At 36.6% G+C, this 19,605-nt stretch overlaps 1 protein-coding gene and 1 non-coding gene across 2 annotated transcripts in view; one reads left to right on the top strand and one right to left on the bottom strand.

The window, feature by feature from the left end:
* Nucleotides 1-5,776: 5,776 nt before the first annotated feature.
* trnae-uuc lies at nt 5,777-5,848 on the bottom strand. Its single transcript has one exon. It is a non-coding gene; the product is annotated as a tRNA-Glu (tRNA).
* A 109-nt stretch (nt 5,849-5,957) lies between these two features.
* The window catches only part of wbp4 (WW domain binding protein 4), a 68,296-nt gene continuing 54,648 nt past the window's right edge, over nt 5,958-19,605 (top strand). Inside the window, exons 1-3 of the mRNA XM_039745300.1 lie at nt 5,958-6,364; nt 9,876-9,948; nt 12,682-12,744. Coding sequence (XP_039601234.1) covers nt 6,363-6,364; nt 9,876-9,948; nt 12,682-12,744 — 138 coding nt within the window. The 5' untranslated portion in view covers nt 5,958-6,362. The remainder of the gene's footprint in view (nt 6,365-9,875; nt 9,949-12,681; nt 12,745-19,605) is intronic.

Here is a 19,605-nt window from a genome sequence, read left to right as displayed (position 1 = left end):
CCATCTTGGGCAGTCACCCCATGATCCTGAAATGAATACATGTGTTACAAAACAGATGAATGGAGGTTAGGTTTGCTGTTAGCAGTTTATCAGTATTGCGATGGAATGTTGTCCCATCTACAGAGGATTTCTGCCTTGCACTAAGTGCCTGTATCAAACCCCCAAATCAGCATACATACATTATACAATTTAATTTTTTTTGTCAAACTTCAGTAATAATCAAAATGTAAATACATCTCCATGTCCTTTTCTTAGGCTTCAGCCTAGCATGCCATTTTTCAGTACAAGACTAGAATCAACCCTAAGTTAGATGCAAGTCCATATGAGAGATCACTCACACACTCGCCTTGGGTGCAATTTAGAGGTATAATAATAATTATTAAATACATTTATATAGTGATTTTATAACTACTCACATCTCTTTACATAGAGAGAAGGGAACCACTTCAACCACCCCCAATGCATAGCACCCACGTAAATGATGTGATGGTAGCCATTATTGAGCCAGTACGGTCACCAGGCATTAGCTATTAAGTAGTGAAGGCCGTGATGGTCAATTTAACTAGGACATCAAGATAAAAACCTACTATTTTTGACAGATGCCCAGGAATCTTTATAGACTACAGAGAGTCAAAACATCAGTTTTAAGTCTCTTTCGAAGGATGGCACCATATTTACAGCAAATAGTCCCCATTACTGCATGGTGGCATCGGAATCTACACACAGATAACAGGTTAAGCACCTTCTGCTTACCTCTCTAATGCCTCTTCTAGCAGCAACCCTAGCTTCTGCGAGATGGTCTCCAATCCAAGTAATGGGCAGGCCGATAACCTAACATGAAAAGCTCTCTAACCAGGAAATGAACTGAGGTCCAAGCACCACTGCCATCAATACTAACCACAGTACCATTGTGTCACCTGTACTGTTTTTCTTTAAAAATAATTTACAGCTTCAGTTGACTGCTCACAATATCTCTGTGATGTACAAAATGTACTATTTTACACTTTAAAAACAATAACATTCCAAGGTGGAAGATGTGTCCCTTCAGCAAAGAATGCGGGGAATGAAAAAAAAAAAAAAAACAAAAACATGAAAATGATCTGACCTGAAAGTGACTAGACACGGTCTTCTTCTGCATTAACCAATAAAAAATTAAACAGTCACACTGAGTAAAGAATAATCATGCTTTGCACATGAAGAAAGTAACAGAGGAGAACATTCAAAAAAGGTCACGAAAAATTACAGACCTGACGAGTTATCAATGTAACCTTTTTGCGCCAGGAACCTGAATTTGATGACTGTTCTGATCAGTGTCTGTGTAGAATGTGAACATTATTATTATGTTCATGCAGTTATTCTTAAGGGACGATATCCTATTCCAAAGACATGTATTTTAAGTTAATAAATGTATGGCATGAGAGAGGATCGATATGTGGTAAGGTGTTTGGTATCTTGCTTCCAGTTGTGCCAGCAAATTTGCTAAAAGTCCAATACAACTCAAGAAAAACAGATGGTGGTATTCTATTCTCTCTGGCATTATATTATAAAGATACTAGGTAATAAAATTGTCTACCGATACCTTGTACAATATTAGCTTTTTGAATGTGTCTGGTGCATTTCAAAGGGTATTACTTTACTGGCATAACTACTAACTTGTGAAAGCAGTCCTGATCAACTGCCAGTAAGTATTTCTTAGTTCAAGTGATGAGAACCTGGCAGATCAAATTAAATAAACCTGGCAGATCAAATTAATAACCCAAGTCTACAAACAATATAAGAATTGATACATTTGAAATTTTACTGTACTGACTGCATTATTTACAACAGAAGAAATAAAAAGAAGGGAGCACTACACGTAGTATTTAAGAAAATGATGCTGAAGTTTAACTTTGTTCAGACACTGCAAAGTTTAGACTGCATGCCTGCAGTGCTTGGTGTGTAAGGAATGCTAGTTCACTTACTCTACCACAGAACTTATCTGAAAACATTTAGATTTAATTGTTCCAGGCAGTTGTGACTCCTGGTAATGTAGAAAAGGCAGGTCTATCCATGCAACCACTCTGTCTGGACTTCAGCCATCCTATTTCTATTTTGGAAGGGTCACATTGCTGTTGGAATGGCCTCTCTGTGTGCTGTATATTTCAAGGGGATCACAAAGCTTCAAGTAAATCATCAAAATCCTTTGCTCTGTATTCTTTCTTTACAGTTAAATTACTGTGATTAAATATGTTCATATAAATAGGATCCATATATTAAATGCATAGATAACATTTTTTAACTTTTTACTTTGTATTTAATTATTCGATCAATGATTTATGCAGATTTATGATAAAAACCAAAAACCTCACCTTTCAGTGTATTGGATCAGGATCTTGACTATATGTTGCAGTCATCTACTTTTAGCTCAATTTTCAATTCTATTACGCAAGTTTATTAAAGTACTGAATATGGCATTTGGTAATGCAGTTGTCAATAATAGTATAGTGCCTGGAATCTGTACGTGTTCAGATTATTTTTTATTATTTTATTTCACAATGTATGAATTTCAATCTCAATGAATGAACTATTCAAGTGGAAAACTTTTACTGCGTAATACAGTGTAATTCGTTGAGAACAAAATGATGCAACAGCAGTCAATGGAAACCAAAATCACCAACCATTGAGAGCTGGATTCAACATCACACCAAAATCAAAGTCAAAAATTGCAATCACAGGCTCATCCAACTTGGGTGAATTTCATCACTCAATTTTCAATAATGTGAATTAGTGTTTATGCACTCCCAACAATGTCTGGGTACAATCCTGATGAAATGGTGGATGGTGTCCTGGGGTTCTCCAACCCAACCTGGATCAGGGCATCATTGAGCTACACTACAGTCGGTGTTGAATGCATCAGTACATAACATCCCAGAGGCATTAACAGCATCAATGCCTTTGTCAACCAGGAACTGCCTACACACTCTGGCCACCTACACCCGGAGGAACCTAGGGCCCACTGCACAAGTGTAAGGTCTGACAGTGGCTCTGAGGCTTTCATGCCAATACCTAACAGCAGTCAGGGTACTATTGCCTAGCACATGGGGCTGTCTGTTCGACACTGTAAGGATATGCCTCCCCACACTATCACTGACCCTCTGCCAAACTGGTCATGCTGGATGATGTTGCAGGCTGCATAACATTCACCACGGCTTCTCCAGACTCTTTCACGTCTGTCACATGTGCTCAGTGTGAATCTCCTCTCATCTGTGAAAAGAATGGATGCCAATGGCAGGGCTGCCAACTGTGGTATTCTCTGGTGAGTGCCAATCAAACTGCACGGTGATGGGCTGTGAGTACAGGTCCCACTAGAGGACGTCGGGCCCTCATGGAGTCTGTTTTTGACAGTTTGGTCAGAAACATGCACACCAGTAACAAGCTGGAAGTCATTTTGTAGGGCTCTGGCAGTGCTCCTGTTCCTCCTTGCACAAAGGAGCAGATACCAGTCCTGATGCTGGGTTGATGCCCTTCAACAGCCCTGTCCAGTACTCCTCATGTAACAGCCCATCTTGTGGAATCACCTCCATGCTCTTGAGACTTTGAGACTCCCAGTAGAGGCACAGCAAACTATCTTGTGAAGGCACGTATGGATGTGCCATCCTGGAGGAGCTGGACTAGCTGTGTAACTTGAATTGGCTGCAGGTACTGCATCATACTACCAGTAGTGACAAGGACACTAGCAAAATGCAAAACTAGAGAAGAATCAGTCAGGAAGGATAAGGATAGAGTAATTATCTGTGGCCACAACCACCGGATTGTCTTGCTGTCCTGTTATTACTTTCAAGCTCACAGTCACTTATGCTTCCTAAGTGGACAGATTCATATCTGTGAAGCTTAACTGACTTGGTGTTAGACTGTGATGATTAAGTGTTCCCTTAAACTTTTGAGCAGTGGATGAAACACAGTATAATAAAAAATATAATAAACATTTCAAATGCAAATTAAAATATATTAAATAATAAAACCCTTCATAATGCTGTTGGGGTTTTATGTGTTTATTTCAAGTTTTAAAAACATTGGTTTGGTGTTTGATGTCTTTTAACTGGTCTAATGTGGGGTAGTCTGTGCACCCTGTGATGGACTGACATTTTATTCAATGTTAATAACTACCTTTTACCCATTTATTCTGTCATAGGATCAAATTCCCTGTTACACCATAATGTACTAAGCCGTTTAGGAATCAGGCTGACATATAAAAGGAAACTAACATAACATAGTTTGATTACACTTATATACTTATAAAGGAGCTTAAAATATTTCTGCCCCCTTCTTTGTTAAAAGGACAGATGATTTGAGAATTTGGACACAAACTTTCAAACACAAATAAATTTAGTCAGGCAATGTACAGTACAGTATAAGCTGTGGTGGTACACCCAATACTCTCTGCATTACTAAAACTAATACTCTTAGACACAAGACTTAAGCTCTTGATAAATCTGTGGATAACATTAACAAACCCACATTATCAAATTCATTGTTGGAGAAAGCTGGACCTTATCCCAAGAATATTGGATGCAAGGCAGCAAGCAATAAATTGATAGGTCCCACTCATGCCGAAAGGAACAATGTACAATTGCCAAACGGGAAGAAAGTTAGAATAAATGCAGAAAGCCCCCTGCAGATAGTGGGAAATGTAAATACAAGATGCTGGTATCTGTGAAGCAGCAGTGTTAACCCCTGCACTTCTGTGCCAGCCTTTTTGATAAATTAGAAGTAAAATGAACCAAAACTACAACAGGTATGACCTCTACTGGCAGAAAAGTGACTTCGAAAACACACTGTGGTGTTTTATTATAAAACAAGAAACAATTGCGTTTATGGTGCTATTATATTGCGGCTCCACAGCAACTACATTTATTTCTATAGTAAATTTTCATACATTGCATGTAGCTCAAAGTGATATACAGGATGTCAAAGATAAAGATACAAGCATAGAAAACAAATATAAACAGATAAAAATAAGACTGCATAAATACCAAAATAATAGGTAAGAACAAAGAAATACGTACGTACATAACATAGATATACCAGTACCAGAAGTAATAGAAATCAGTTTAAGGTACAAGCTGCTGATACAATAATTCTTCCATTCGCTTACCTAAGACATGATTATCTTCCGTTTCAGTTGCAAATAAATGTGTATTTTTAACACGTTAAAAATCGGAATGATGTTATAGCACATTGCACGGTACTGTATTATCAGAAGTAATTGTAGCATGATGAAGGTCCTGATTAATAAAGTCTAACAATCTGTAAAACACATACACATACTATATAGCATTAAGACTTTAAGTTTGAAAAAAAAAAATTCTGAAAATTGTACTTTGTAGTCGTCGAAATAAAAATATTCTTTGCTCGAAACAATTGACTACGGGTATGTTTAAAATAAAAAAAATCTAGAATAACTGGCGAAAGAAATAATTTTATTCAAAGATATCACGTAGTTTTCAAGACTAAAAGATAACTGTTTTAAATTGATAAATAATGTAATTATTGTATCGGCATTGTCTTATTAATAAACTTCCCCTATTTTCTGAATGTAGTAACTGATGGTTTTAATTCAAATGGTAGAGAACAAAGCTTTGTAAACACTGATAGCGTCAGAAGTGTGGACTATTAACCTTTGTGCAAAAGTATAAGGAAAGTTAAAAATACTAAGCTCAGTCTTGAAACAAATAAGCCATATATAAAAAAAAAAAAAGTGTTATATCATATTGGGGAAAAATAAAAAATAACGTCGTTCCCATACCGGGAGTCGAACCCGGGCCGCCTGGGTGAAAACCAGGAATCCTAACCGCTAGACCATATGGGAAACTACACTCATTTATACCCCATTTTGATTTTTCATAGAAGTTTCCATTTATTTTAACAAACAAGTACTGTTTAATAAACCGGTTATATGGTAGACTGGAAAGAAATAAATGCACGTCTGTTAAGGCTGCATTTCCGCGGAGTACGAGTTTCAGAAAACGCACCAAAATTATACTGAAAGTCCTGGGCAGCAAAGTGCTACTTGTAATTCTTCGAACGCCTCACAGAAATACAAGCGAAAAAATAAATGCCGTTCCGATTGTCTTTGCCCGTTATAGGCATTCACATTACTCGTGTAACTTTACAATAGAATTTGTTCGTCCGTATTCGACGCGTGTTCACATCAATGGTACAGCGGAGTCCGAAAAAAGTCTGTTCCTCGTCGCGCTCCGTACATTCGTGCTCAATACTTGCGAATGTGTCATGGAGGAGTGAAGAAGTTAGCTGGAGGCAGCCGTCGGTGTGGGTTTAAAAACGCAGTTTATATAGCAGTAATTTAGGATTATCTGACGAGAATGTAAGTGTCGACACTAAAGAAGTCGTGAATAGTTCTCTATTTAGCATTATCACGTTTGATGTAGTTAGAGCTGTAGTAACGGCATACGTTGAATTTGGCAAATCGTGTCTGTTAAAAAATAGGATTAATCACTATAACGTATTACTTCACGTTGTGCACCTGGTTTAATTATATATTAAGCCACTTCGTGAATTAATTTGGGTTTATTTTTAGTCTTACTGCTTTACATTTATGCATTGGTGTGTTTTTAAAATGGTGTTTGTACAATTAAAAGCGAAAGATTAAAACGCTGCTTATTCGTCAAAGGCAAAGAGGTTTTCTGGTAAAATTCCAACACAGTGCAATGAACTAAAGTTAAAAGTGATGCTGTTTAGGTAACTTTTTTTTGTGATTTACTGTCAGTGACCCTTGTATCATCGCTAGGATGGGCTCATTGAAATTAATTTCTAATCTTGTTAATATAATGCATAGTTGGGTATAATAAGAGATAACCCATCATAAAAGTTCAAATCCAAAAATAACAATGAAATCGGCAGAGACGTTTAGTTTCCCTTTTTGGCAATATTAATCTTTAAAGTTTTGTACATAAGAGTTTTTTTTCTATGTATAGCTTTATTAGTTATTAATGCAAAAGTGTGTTCATGATGTAAATAACCGTGCCTATAACCAAACCTGACATTAGAAACTATATTAATGGAATAATATAGCATTGCCCATAAGAAACAAAGTGCAGTTCTTTTTGGGGGCCTAGAACTCTTAAGTATGGAGTGCCTGATGACATTTAGTTTCACCATATTTCACATATGAAGGAAGTACAGTGCCTTGCAAAAGTATTTGTCCCCCTTGGAGTTTATAATTTTTTGTGGCATTACAATCTGGAATGAAAAATGGATTTTATGTAATAGACTTTATTATATGATCCAACGAAGTAATTTCAGAAGTCGCATAATTAGTTGAATAGGTCCCACCCAAGCGCAATCAGAGTGTCACAATGTAATCAATTGTACCATAAATGTTTTAAGTCGCCTAGGAAAATAAGTAAATGCAGTTAATTCAAAGCTCATGCTGTTACTTCTTCAATTTTTAAATTTTCAAACACAGTAGTCACTGCTCAAATAATGATTGCATTTTATACCTATATTAAATTACCAGGATGTCTGTTTGTCAGTACTTAGTTTTTTGTTTAAAATAAGTTTTCATACTTATGGTTCAAAACTTGGCACCTTCAGTTTATTCAGTTTAATAACTTAAGTTGTGGGTTTCTTGTCATTCTCAAATTTTTAACATCTTATTGAAACATTAAGCAAAAGCAAGTAATACAAAACTCGCATAGATTTTTTTGTTAAAATTTACTCTAAAAAAAGTCCCATCATTTTATATTCTTAATTACATAAAATATTAATTTAAAATTTGCTTTAAAGTGGGCTAAAATATTTTGGTTAATCCAACCTGTATGCTGTACTCCTGTTGAAAATTTGGAGAAAGTCATCAGCTGCCCACATCAGATTTTTATTTGTTGAAGTCCGCTTAATTGTGACAGAAATTTAGTCGGTTTTTCTACATTTAAAATACCCGCTCTTCCTTATTCTCACACAGTCATGAAAGTTGTTCTCAAGTTGGGTCACAGAAGTCTGTGAAGGCCATGCATATTAAACTTGTTAAACAAAAAACAGAGATAAACATGCACTCTAAAAAAAATGGTTAGATAATATGTTAAGTAGACAGCAGATTAACCAAACTCCTCTATTCAGCATCCTACAGGTTGCTGAGGGTTTTTTCTTTCATGTTTTGGTATCCTCCTTGGCACTGAAGTGAGTATTACTTCAAGGATCCAGTGTACAAGGTTCAGATTCTAGGCCCAGTTGTTGTTCTTTGCATCTTTTTCTAATGTTTGTGCAAAGTTTAATGGCTGTAGGTGAGTGTGGGTTGTCCTCATGTGGGCCTTGTGATGGACTGCACCCAGTACAATCTGGATTTCAATTTACCGGGTCTGAGTTATATAATCACAAAAAATGTAACTAGTAACAATTATCTGGACAAGAGATTAATTGCCACATATTTGAAAAAGTGTAGACAGTGGCAATGCAAAAATATTGTTCATTTGTATATCTGATATTCAGTTCTCTTTGAAATGTTACATGAAACTCTGAATGATATAAATTGTTAATTTGACACAGAAGTGTAACCTCCCTATACACCCTTTGAAGCATTTTTATTTGATCTCAAATATATAGAAACTGAATTTCCCTTTACACACATCTGTGCCTATCAAATTCAAGATTCCATCCTAACCCAGGAGACAAGACAAAGCAAAAACGTCCCATTTTGTTGTTGAAAGGTCATGAACATTCTGACCACAAAATTTCAATGTAGTCCCAATTCTTACCGTCGCATAGGTGGAGCATGGGGGTTGTGTTGATATCCCTCTCACCTTTTGAAATAAATATTTTGCATATGGCTTATCAAAAATAAATGTAGGTTCATCAATCATTTTATATTGTTATATAGATATTTTTAAGATCCATGCACCCATCAACTATACTCACGTAATCCAATTATGTGAGTTTGTCTTCCTTCTATAAGGTGAACGTTCCAGGTTAGAGAAAGTCATATTTATTTTGGCCTTGGTAGCTTTCAAGGAAAATAGATCCCATTTGAAAGGTTTGGACCATTAAGGAATGTTTTTTTTTCTTCAGATTGGGCCCATACTAGAGATTACATCTCATCCCAGTTAAGTAGCTCTTATTTGCTAGTAGCATTACATCTTGGCATATAAACCAGCATTTGCACTCATTTTGGATTATTGTAAATTGGTAGAGGATAAAATTGAGATAATGGAGATTTCATACAGTACCTTACTCCAGGACATTCTAGCAATGGAGACCTTCATTTTAGACATTAGCTTTTATGTATAGGGTTGGTGAACACAATATGTATTTAAATGTGTTTAGTGTTGAAAATGTAACATATATTGGGCACAGTTTTGTATTCTGTTGATATTTTATGTCTTTTTTTGAATGTAAGTTATGATTGTACAGTTTAGTTAGATACCTCTTCATTTTAACAACACAGAACAGTTTAACAGATTTAGGTAAGAAATTACTTTGCACACAGAATGCTTTTCTTTAGATTTTGTTTTGATTCTGTTGCTGAATTTGCACTTCAGATCTGTTCCTTTTCCTGTTTTATTTTTTAGTTATTTCAGATGCCCTTGGGTTCCAAATTTATTGTTTGAATAGTTAAGTGGCATTACTTGCATTACATAAAACTCTCAGGGAGAGAACTATAGATATAAAATAAGACAATGCAATTTAAGTGGTAAAAATTTATCATATACGTTATCTTATTTTTTTTGTTGTTGCATTTGTTTGTTTTTTTAACAGTTTTTCACTAAGATATACAGTATATTGTGCGCTTAACACTGTCATGCAAAACTACAAAAGTTTTCGGTTAGGGGTTTATAACTAATATACATTATTATTCTTGCCATACTGTAACTTCTTTTTTGCAGGGCTGATTACTGGAAGTCTCAACCAAAGAAATTTTGTCAGTACTGTAAGTGCTGGATTGCAGACAATAAACCGGTAAGAAACAGCAAAATTAATTTTTCATCTTGCCACTTCTGTAGTGAATAGGTAAATGCATAAACTTGAAAACTAGCTTTAAGTTTTGATTGGTAGTAAATACTCTTTTAAATCAAATATACCGTATTTAATCAACAGTCCACTTTTTTATATTTTACCTGTACTATTCCTAGGCACTTTACAAATACAAAGGTACAGTTGATTTGTTTCAATGTGTGAGTTATTTTCCCCCAATTTGCAAGTTTAGTAACTTGGTAGGAGTGAGTCAAAAATCCAAGAGTGAACCAGCAGGCTTGGGTTTGGACCTCTGATACGTTTGCCAATAAGCTATACAACACCACAAATACATGATTAAAATAAATTCACAATTCATTATTTAATCCATGTAGCACAGTTAAAACAGGAACTAATTAATGGCTCCGATACTGAGCTTTACATATGGTATGTAGATATTTCAATGCTATTTTTGTACCGGCTACAATAATACTAATTACAGTATATACTCGCAGATAAGTTCACCTGCGGATGTCGGGACTTGATTTTACAGTATAATTTCTGGTATTTTATAATGTCAATCATACAAGTTGAATGCAGAAAACTCATACTGTTGGTACAAGGGATTATGATATGCTAACTCCCACCTGAGAGAGAAATCACAGTGCACACTGACTTTTTTTTCTATGTGGGTGCAGCAATGGGTATTAACACGTGCTCCTAACCTCTCTCTCGCCTATGTGACCACACGGTAATACCCGAAGTATTCCAAAGCAATATTTTCACTGATTTGTGTTTATTGTATCTCACACCCTCATACACCTTTATCGTAAGAGCATCCCTTATCTACGATGGAGCATTCGATCAGAAGAAAATATGAAGCTGGTTTGAAATAAAACATTGTTAAAGTAGCAAAAGAAATTGGTAACTGCGTTGCTGCAACAACATTCGATGCATCTGAGAAACTGATGCGAGATTGGAGGAGGCAAGAAGATGTAAAAAAAAAAAAAAAAACAAAATTAAGCGTCGCATTTTTGAATGGGCATATAAGTCGGGGTCTGATTTTATAATTGATTTTTCGGGTTTCAAGACCCGACTTGGGTATATATGATAATTTTTTTTTTTTTCACACACTGAATAACATAGTCATCTCTGTCTGCCTCACAAACCAAAACTTATTTTAAAATGTATGGAACTATTAAAGTATAAATAAAAATGTATCTAAGTGGAACAAAAAGAAAAGTTAGTCATTAAGAATTACCAAAAGCACGTTGAAAAAGGTGAATCTTTAAGCGCCTTTTAAAAATTGGCAAGGATCCTGAGGTCTGAATAGATTGTGGTAGATTGTACATACCGTAACCTTCAACCAGTAGAACAAAAAGCATGGTAGCCCATTGTGCATAGTTTCATCCATGGAACAACCAAAACGTTATAAGATGGGAACTTCTGAACCAATGGGAGTGCATAAGGTGAGGAGATACTTGATATAAACAGGAACTTTAGCAGTAGCACATTTGTAGACAAAGAGGAGTGAATGGCCATTGATAGCAATGTGTGTAACAACAGACTTTATTATCTGGCTGGAACTACCCACTAAAATAGTGTCTGTCATACTGCCATTCCATCCAAAAAATTCAGTGCATTTACATGCAGATACATAGGGCTCTATGATTTGTTGATAGAGAAGTATAGAGAAGGCCAGAAGGAGTTGCATTGCGTGTTTGTGGACCTGGAGAAAGCACATGATGGGGTGTTTCAAGAGGAGTTGTGGTATTGTAAGAGGAAGTCAGGAGTGGCAGAAAAGTACGTAGGAGTTCTTTCTTATTTGCAATGATGATAGACAGGTTGACAGACGAGATTAGACAGGAGTCCCCGTGGACTATGATGTTTGCTGATAACATTGTGATCTTTAGCAAGAGTAGAGAGCAGGTTGAGCCGTTCCTGGAGCGGTCTAGATATGCTCTAGAGAGGAGAGGAGAGGAATGAAAGTCGGCAAGAACAAGACAGAATACATGTGTGTAAATGAGAGGGAGGGCAGTGGAATGGTGAGGATGCAGGGAGTAGAGATGGTGAATGTGGAGGAGTTTAAATACTTGGGATCAACAGTACAGAGTAATGGGGATTGTGGAAGAGAGTTGAAAAAGAGAGTGCAGGCAGGGTGGAATGGGTGGAGAAGAGTATCAAGAGTAATTTGTGACAGATAGGCATCAGCAAGAATGAAAGGGAAGATTTACAGGGCGGTAGTGAGACCAGCTTTGTTATATGGGTTGGAGACGATGGCACTGACCACGAAACAGGAGACATAGCTGGAGGTGGCAGAGTTAAAGATGCTAAGATTTGCATTGGGTGTGACGAGGATGGATGGCCATTCCATGCAAGGGATATGCAACAAAGTACTTAATATGACTGCTTTAATATACAGTACATACCATTGCTATGTCCCAAACTTTATGGTGTCCTGAAATGGGGGGGTCCATGTAGAAAAACTGTTGTCCTTTCTACATGGTGTGACCAAAGTGTATACAAATACTTTTAAATTAAAGTCTGAAATGTGCACTTTAATTATACCTGAATTGTTTGAGTTGTAATTTTAAACTATGGAGCAAAGGGTTAAATCAAGGGAAAGTATGTCTTTGTCCCAAACGTTTTGGGGAGCAAAGTATAGTCTACTGCTTATTATCATTAAATAGCTTTGTAGTGCTTCTATAGTTTCCTAACTTGCAAACTGTCTTTTAACAGAGCATTGAATTTCATGAAAGGGGAAAGAACCATAAGGAAAATGTTTCAGCTAAAATTGCAGAGGCAAGTATATCTTGTTTATATTTTAAAGAACTGTTTTAGGTAAGTCAGGGACTGGAATTATTGCAAGAAAAGTTATAGAAAATTTTTATGGATTAATTATCACAGTTTTAACGAACTATTTAGTTAAAGATAATTATGCACACAATTTAATAATGTTAATTTCTGTTTTCGTTAAATACGCTCAGGTTTGTATTATCCCGTTCAAATTTGTGAGAACAATATTTGGATAACAAATCTTAATTGGAATATTCCATCCATTAGTTTTTCTAATATTTTTGCTAACATCACAAATAGAGAAAAAATATATTCTGGTGTACTGTATGTGTGTATGTTTGTGTCTGCATTGCAGTATTACTAATATATTACAGGTTCTTTAATTAACTCCAGCCTAAATCAGTTTCATGTTTACCAAGCAGGGTAAAGTAGCTTTAATTTCATTTCTCCATTGTCATCTTCCAGTACCTGTTAGAGTAAAGGATATTCAAAGTCCAAATGCAATAGTATCTATCACCAACTACCCCCAGTCTCTGCAGAGGTTCTCACAAGCATGATGCACTGGGGGATCCTTATTAGCCTCACTGGACTCCCTTCCTTCTGGAGGAGCAGCAGCAGCAGTATGTATATTCTGGAACCTTCCCTGATTGCTAATATCCTCACTCTAGAACTATAGGTGCATCAGCCATGCAGAGAAATGTCCTTGCTGCTGGTTATAATTATCATTTGTCATAGTTGCATACAAATCTTTTACTTTCCCAAGAATTCCATTATGTTTTCACGTTGCATTTTTTTAATGCCAATGAAATGCAAAACAGACTACATTATGGCTTCTTGAGGCTAGTTGTTCTTTCAGGCAGCAGTAATGAGTGTATGTGGTTGATCACGTCTGAGTCTAGTGAAATATAAGCAAGAAATTTTTTTGTTGTGTTTTGCTGTATGAAAAGGTTTGAATGCTTTGTATTTTCTGTACCTCACAGAAAAAGATGTCTGCTCATTGTATTTTACACTGGAAATGATTGTTAAAATCCATGTTCCAATTAATAGTATTTCATGCTTAGAAAAGGAGCATAACAGATTCTTTGACATATGGATAAAAATATCTGGTGATACATGTTTTCTTTATGCATTTGCAGACATGCAGCAAGAGGCATGATATATATGATATTATGTGTCAACAGTGGTGCTGATGTAAGGTGTGGGTCCTTCAAATGTGACACCTGGATGCTGCACTGTACTAATGTTACTTACACAAGGGGATTTAGAGAGACATAAGCAGAACATTTTTTGTTCTTGAGAATTTCTTATGAACAATTTTGAAAGCACTTCAATTTTTTTGTCCGAAATCTCCTAACTAATCAGTATGTGGAAACCTCACTTATACACCATTTGACTCATCCTTATGTCTAGTTATGCAAGATGTCAAGCATTTTTTGCCCTTTACACCCGAAAAACCCTACTTTACAACCATTTTTGGACCATATTTTGTGCAAGAAATGACACCCTTTTGATAAAGAGTAAACCAATAGGAACCTACTTCAAAAATGATCAGAATGACTGCATGCCACATTATCTAATCCCGGGGTTCACCCCTAATGAGATATGAGGGGTCAAAGTTACTTTTCACAAAAGTTTGAAAAAATGGGAATTGATAAAACAGTAATCCCTCCTCGATCTCGGGGGGGGGGGTTTCTGGAGCGCAAGATGAAAATCCGCAAAGTAGAAACCATATGTTTGTGTAGTTATTTTTATATATTTTAAGCCCTTATAAACTCTCCCACACTGTTAACATTATTAGAGCCCTCTAGACATGAAATAACACCCTTTAGTCAAAAGTTTAAACTGTGCTCCATGACAAGACAGAGATGACAGTTCTTTCTCACAATTAAAAGAATGCAAATAGATCTTCTCTTCAAGGAGCAGAGAATTTCAGAGAGAGATAGAGCTCGCAAAGAAAAGCAAACAATCAAAAAATCAATACGTGTGCTTTTAAGTTTGCCGCAGCATTTTTTAGAGGAGCGTCAGTATCTTCTAAGCAAACAGCCTCTGTGCAAACAGCCCCCCTGCTCACATCTCCTCCGTCAGGCGCAGAGAACGTCAGAGAGAGAGAGCGAGATTAAAGCAAACCATCAAAAAATCAATAAGCGTGCTTTTGGAAGCATTGCGATAAAGCCGCATTTCTTAGAGGTGCATCCGTATCCACTAGGCAAACAGCTTCTGTGCAAACAGCACCTCTGCTCACAGCCCCTCCGTCAGGCGCAGAGAATGTCAGAGAGGGTGAGAGAGAGGCAGAGACAAGCAAACAATCGAGCACCGCGCGGGAAGCACATCTTATATCATTGAGGAGTTTTATTTAATACGTAATACATGCTCTGATTGGGTAGCTTCTAAGCCATCCACCAATAGCGTCCCTTGTATGAAATCAACTGGGCAAACAAACTGAGGAAGCATGTACCATAAATTAAAAGCCCCATTGTCCGCAGAAATCCGCGACCTAGCGAAAAATCCGTGATATATATTTAGATATGCTTACATTTAAAATCCGCGATAGAGTGAAGCCGCGAAAGTCGAAGCGCGATATAGCGAGGGATTACTGTATATGTTTGTGGAGTGTCATTTTATGCTATTTTGAGGTGGTCATCACGAATTTGATAGTATGTTTGATATTTGATTTTTTTTTTTTACTGGTGGTCTTAGCCCTCTGAGAGCTACTCTCAGAAGGTTATCCATGACAAATTTCAAACATAACAGTAGGAAAAAAAGTGTAACACTATTTTCAAACCTATAGTGTGTCTCTAGCAAAAATACTGTAAATGTAACAAAATTCAAACAAACATATCTAAAAAAGTGATAAGCCACAAATCTTATATATAAACATCAATGCATGGAAATGTTTGTGTCTGTGTGTGTGTTGTCTGTCTGGCCCAGAAGTGAGAGGTGGAGTCAGGGTAAAGACTCCACCTCAGAGGATACACAAGCGAGGCCGGCATGTCAGCAAAACGAAACCTACGAAGAAAGACTCACTTGGTTAGCCGCTAATACAGAAGCTAGGCGAGTACATCGGCAAAATGGTATCCCTTTTATTTTTCTTCCCATGGCTAATACACAAGCAAGGTGAGCACATCGGCAAAACAAAACCTCCTAGGAGAGATGCCCAGAGTAGTTCCTTTCAGTTACCTGACCCCTCTACATTTCAATTTTTTTTCTGATGATTTCAATAGTTTGTAGGACCCCATGCTTTTTACAGCACGGGCTTACACGGCTAGTATACTAGAAATACCTATATCTACAATACGTAGCCCTATTAACTCCTTGAGTGGTTTTGATATATTGTGCATAGAAAATAAGTCCCAAGTTTCAAGTCCCAAGTCCTACTGGTTCGGTAGATTTCATGATGAGTGTGTCAGTGGTATTTGGCTTACATATCTGTCTATCCATATATATACCTTGATATATAGGTTTGAAAATAGTGTAACACTTCCATTTTACTGTTACGTTATTTCCTGAATAAGTGTAATTTCTAATATTCCTGACAGTTGCAGTTATAGTAAATTTCAAATACAAGCTTGTGGGGTATTGTTTTAGACTATTTCAAGGTCAGTGATTACAAATATGTTATTTCTGATTTTCTTCTATTACAATTGATAATACCGTATTTAGACTAAACATTTAAATTGAAGTACCTATTTTAATATTTGGTGCAACTATTCTTGATTTACTTCATGTGGTAAATGTACATAATAAACATTACATTTCTTAGGAACACCTCAAATTAGGGCAATTTTGCTACATGTAATTGTCAGAATACCTGTCCTAAAATTGTAAAAAAAAAAAAAAATGACAAAAATTCCTAATATTTTTAAACAATGAAATATATACACATATACACAGAAATAAGATATGACATTTAGTAATATTGTAGAGTCCTAACAGACAAGGAAGAACAGGCTTTGTTTGTGCAAGAGTGGAGAACTTATGATTGCTCAGCCAGAAGTACAATGCATATAATGTAACTACCAGGAGTAAGGCATGTAGGTGTTCTGGACAAAACAAAGTGGCTTATCTGTCTGATATTTCACATTTTATACACAACAACAGAATAGAGAAAAAAAAAAAAAAAGAGGCTTGGAGGGTGCTAAGGATGAACTTCCTTACCTGTAAAGTATTCATATAGCACTGACTCTGTTAGGCAGTACATTATTGGCTGCCAGAAAAAGTGATGAGCTCATGATACTTTAGAAATGTAAAACTGCTCTTGAAAGTCCTCATGGAGTCGCATAATTTAATTTGTTTCTAGTCATGTAATTTAACATACTCCTGCATCGAGTTCAGCAACTGGTGTCATTGAGTTTGATGCTACCCCCCGACTAGAAGTTGTGAAATGTGCCAACCACTTAAGATATTGTTCTGGTGGAAAGACTGCAGAAGAAATTACAGTGCACAAAAGTAGAAAATCTTCTAGAGTCATAGTCCAAATTTGAAATGTCTAGTTTCACAAAGATCACCAGTATTCCAGAAGTAAATTAATGCCTGTCTGTGGTCTTCTGTGACCCATGGTTATGGTTTTGTCATGGTCTGTGGTGTATTTTAGATGGTGGTGTGGAGGAGCCTCATCTGCTGAAAAATATATACTGACCAATTTAATATGCAGTGCCTTAGGCTGAATGGCTTGTTCGTTAAAACTATTTTTCAGCATGATAATGGGGTAAACACTTGTGGGCTAAAACTCTGCAAATGGAACACATTTTCACACCTTTTTTTCCCGATCTGTTTTATAAATTTTTTTCTCGCGGCTGAATCTTACCATCCATAGTGTTGTCATTCCATTGTCATCATTGTGGGGGGAGGGGGTCCCCCTTGGCAAATTGCCACTGATCGTTATAGTTGGGGGGAGTTTCTGCTCAACCCAGGACATGAAAAGCATCACCCTAGCATGATGCTGCCACCACCATATTTCACTGTAAATATGGTATCTCTTGAGGCATAGGCAGTGCTGGTTTTACACCACATATACCTTTTTGAAGTCTGGCCGAAAAGTACTGTTTTGGTCTCATCAGACTATAAAGCCTTTTCCCTCATCTAAACTGGGCTTTTCTCATACTTTGTAGTGAATGCCATACATGCTTTTATGTAGACCATCTTAAGGAATGGCTTCTTTCTTGCTACCCTCCTATAGAAGCCTGTTTTATGGAGAGCTCTTGAAATTGTGAACCCATGCACCTTCACTCCAGTTTCAGCCAAAGAGCACTGCAGAATTCTCAGAGTGAATGTTGGATTTTTAGTAGCTTCTCTCACCAGTTGATGTCTTGCTCAGGTGTTTAGTTTTGAGGGACGGCCTTTTCTAGTAAGAGTTTGGGTGCTGTGATGAACCTTGCTCTTTTTGATGAGGGATCCAACGATACTCCACAGGACATTCAAACTCTTAAATATTTTTGTAGCATGCTTTGTGCATTTCATGACTTTGTTTCTAACATCAGCACAATGCTCCTTTGTCTTCATTTTTGCAGTAATTGTCATTATGGTGACTTTGCATGGGATTGAATACTTTTGCACACCACTGTAGCGGAGGGGGTACTCCCCCTTAGAAAACTGTAGCAGATCATCACAGTTGAGCAATATCGATTTATATCAACCCTTCGGTGACCCAGCACAACAAACTTTGCAGACCATATGCCACCCATTTCCATTTAATACAACAGTAACTCATTACCCTGTGCATTCATAGTTTAAGAAAGTTTGTTCTAGGGCAATTTCCCCCCATAGTCCAGTTTGTTTAGGTACACATCAGTTGCACTCTAGTGTGGAACAAAACAACCAAGCCGAAACCCTTTATGAACTGTGGCGCTGACTGAGGCTAGAGGTTTTGGCCCCATAAAACAATATATTATGTCCACCCAATGACTCTGTAGTCACACACCCTAGAACCCATTTGAAGCTTTTGATAAATTTTCCTTTGCAGGCTGGTAGGTCTAGTTTAGTTCTATACCTGTTACTCAAAATAAATGACTTAGAAAATATGTAAAATACTGTGAATAGCATCCAGCTATTGTTTTTATCCAGTAGATGTCGGTTTTCACCTAGAGAACAAGCTCTGATGTAGAGTGAAGGTATACATATACATGGATCCCATGATGCAGTCTCTCTCTTTGCATATGTAATTGAATATAAATTCATCTGCCTCTGTCATTTTATTGATTGATTCTACAGCAGTACAACATGCATGTATCACTAGGCAGTGGGCTTCACTTTTTGATGCAAGGCTATATGATTTGCTATCAGTCACCATTTAAATGCATCTTTAATAGTAAAATTAAGAAAATTCAGCTAACACAGATATAAATTAACATCGGAAATTAAGTAAAGATAAATTAATATTACTGGCATTATGACAAACAAAGGGAAATTAGGGGCAATATAAATATCTCAGAAAGGGTTGCTGAAGCTGCATCTGTGCATGATACCAGGACAGAATGGATTTAGTTAGGTTGTATTGAAAACATTAGCTCTCAGATGCTCTTATTTAAAAAAAAAAAAAAGCCATCTAGCATTAAAACCATTAGTAACAAAAAGTGTAATTTTATATTTACCGTGATACATCAAATTCCATGTGGATTACATATACAGCATATGCCTGTATAGCTTATTTGAACTGGTTTCTAATTAGATTTTTTTTTGTGGTGGCGTATCACACCTGCACCAATCAGGCAAGCGAAGAAAGTAGGAGCTTATAGAACAGATAGAAAAAACAGAACAATAAAGAACCGAAACTAAAACACGAAGGAGACAATGGAGGTTAAAGAAGGAAGAAGCAAAGAGAGGCAGGATCGAGGGAGCCAATGCTAGAGAGATCAGAGGCAGGTGGTCAGG

Source organism: Polypterus senegalus, chromosome 2, assembly GCF_016835505.1.
Source record: "Polypterus senegalus isolate Bchr_013 chromosome 2, ASM1683550v1, whole genome shotgun sequence".
Lineage (NCBI taxonomy): Eukaryota > Metazoa > Chordata > Cladistia > Polypteriformes > Polypteridae > Polypterus > Polypterus senegalus.
The sequence above is the reverse complement of the archived record's forward strand: the minus strand, read 5'-3'. Positions and strand labels throughout refer to the sequence as shown.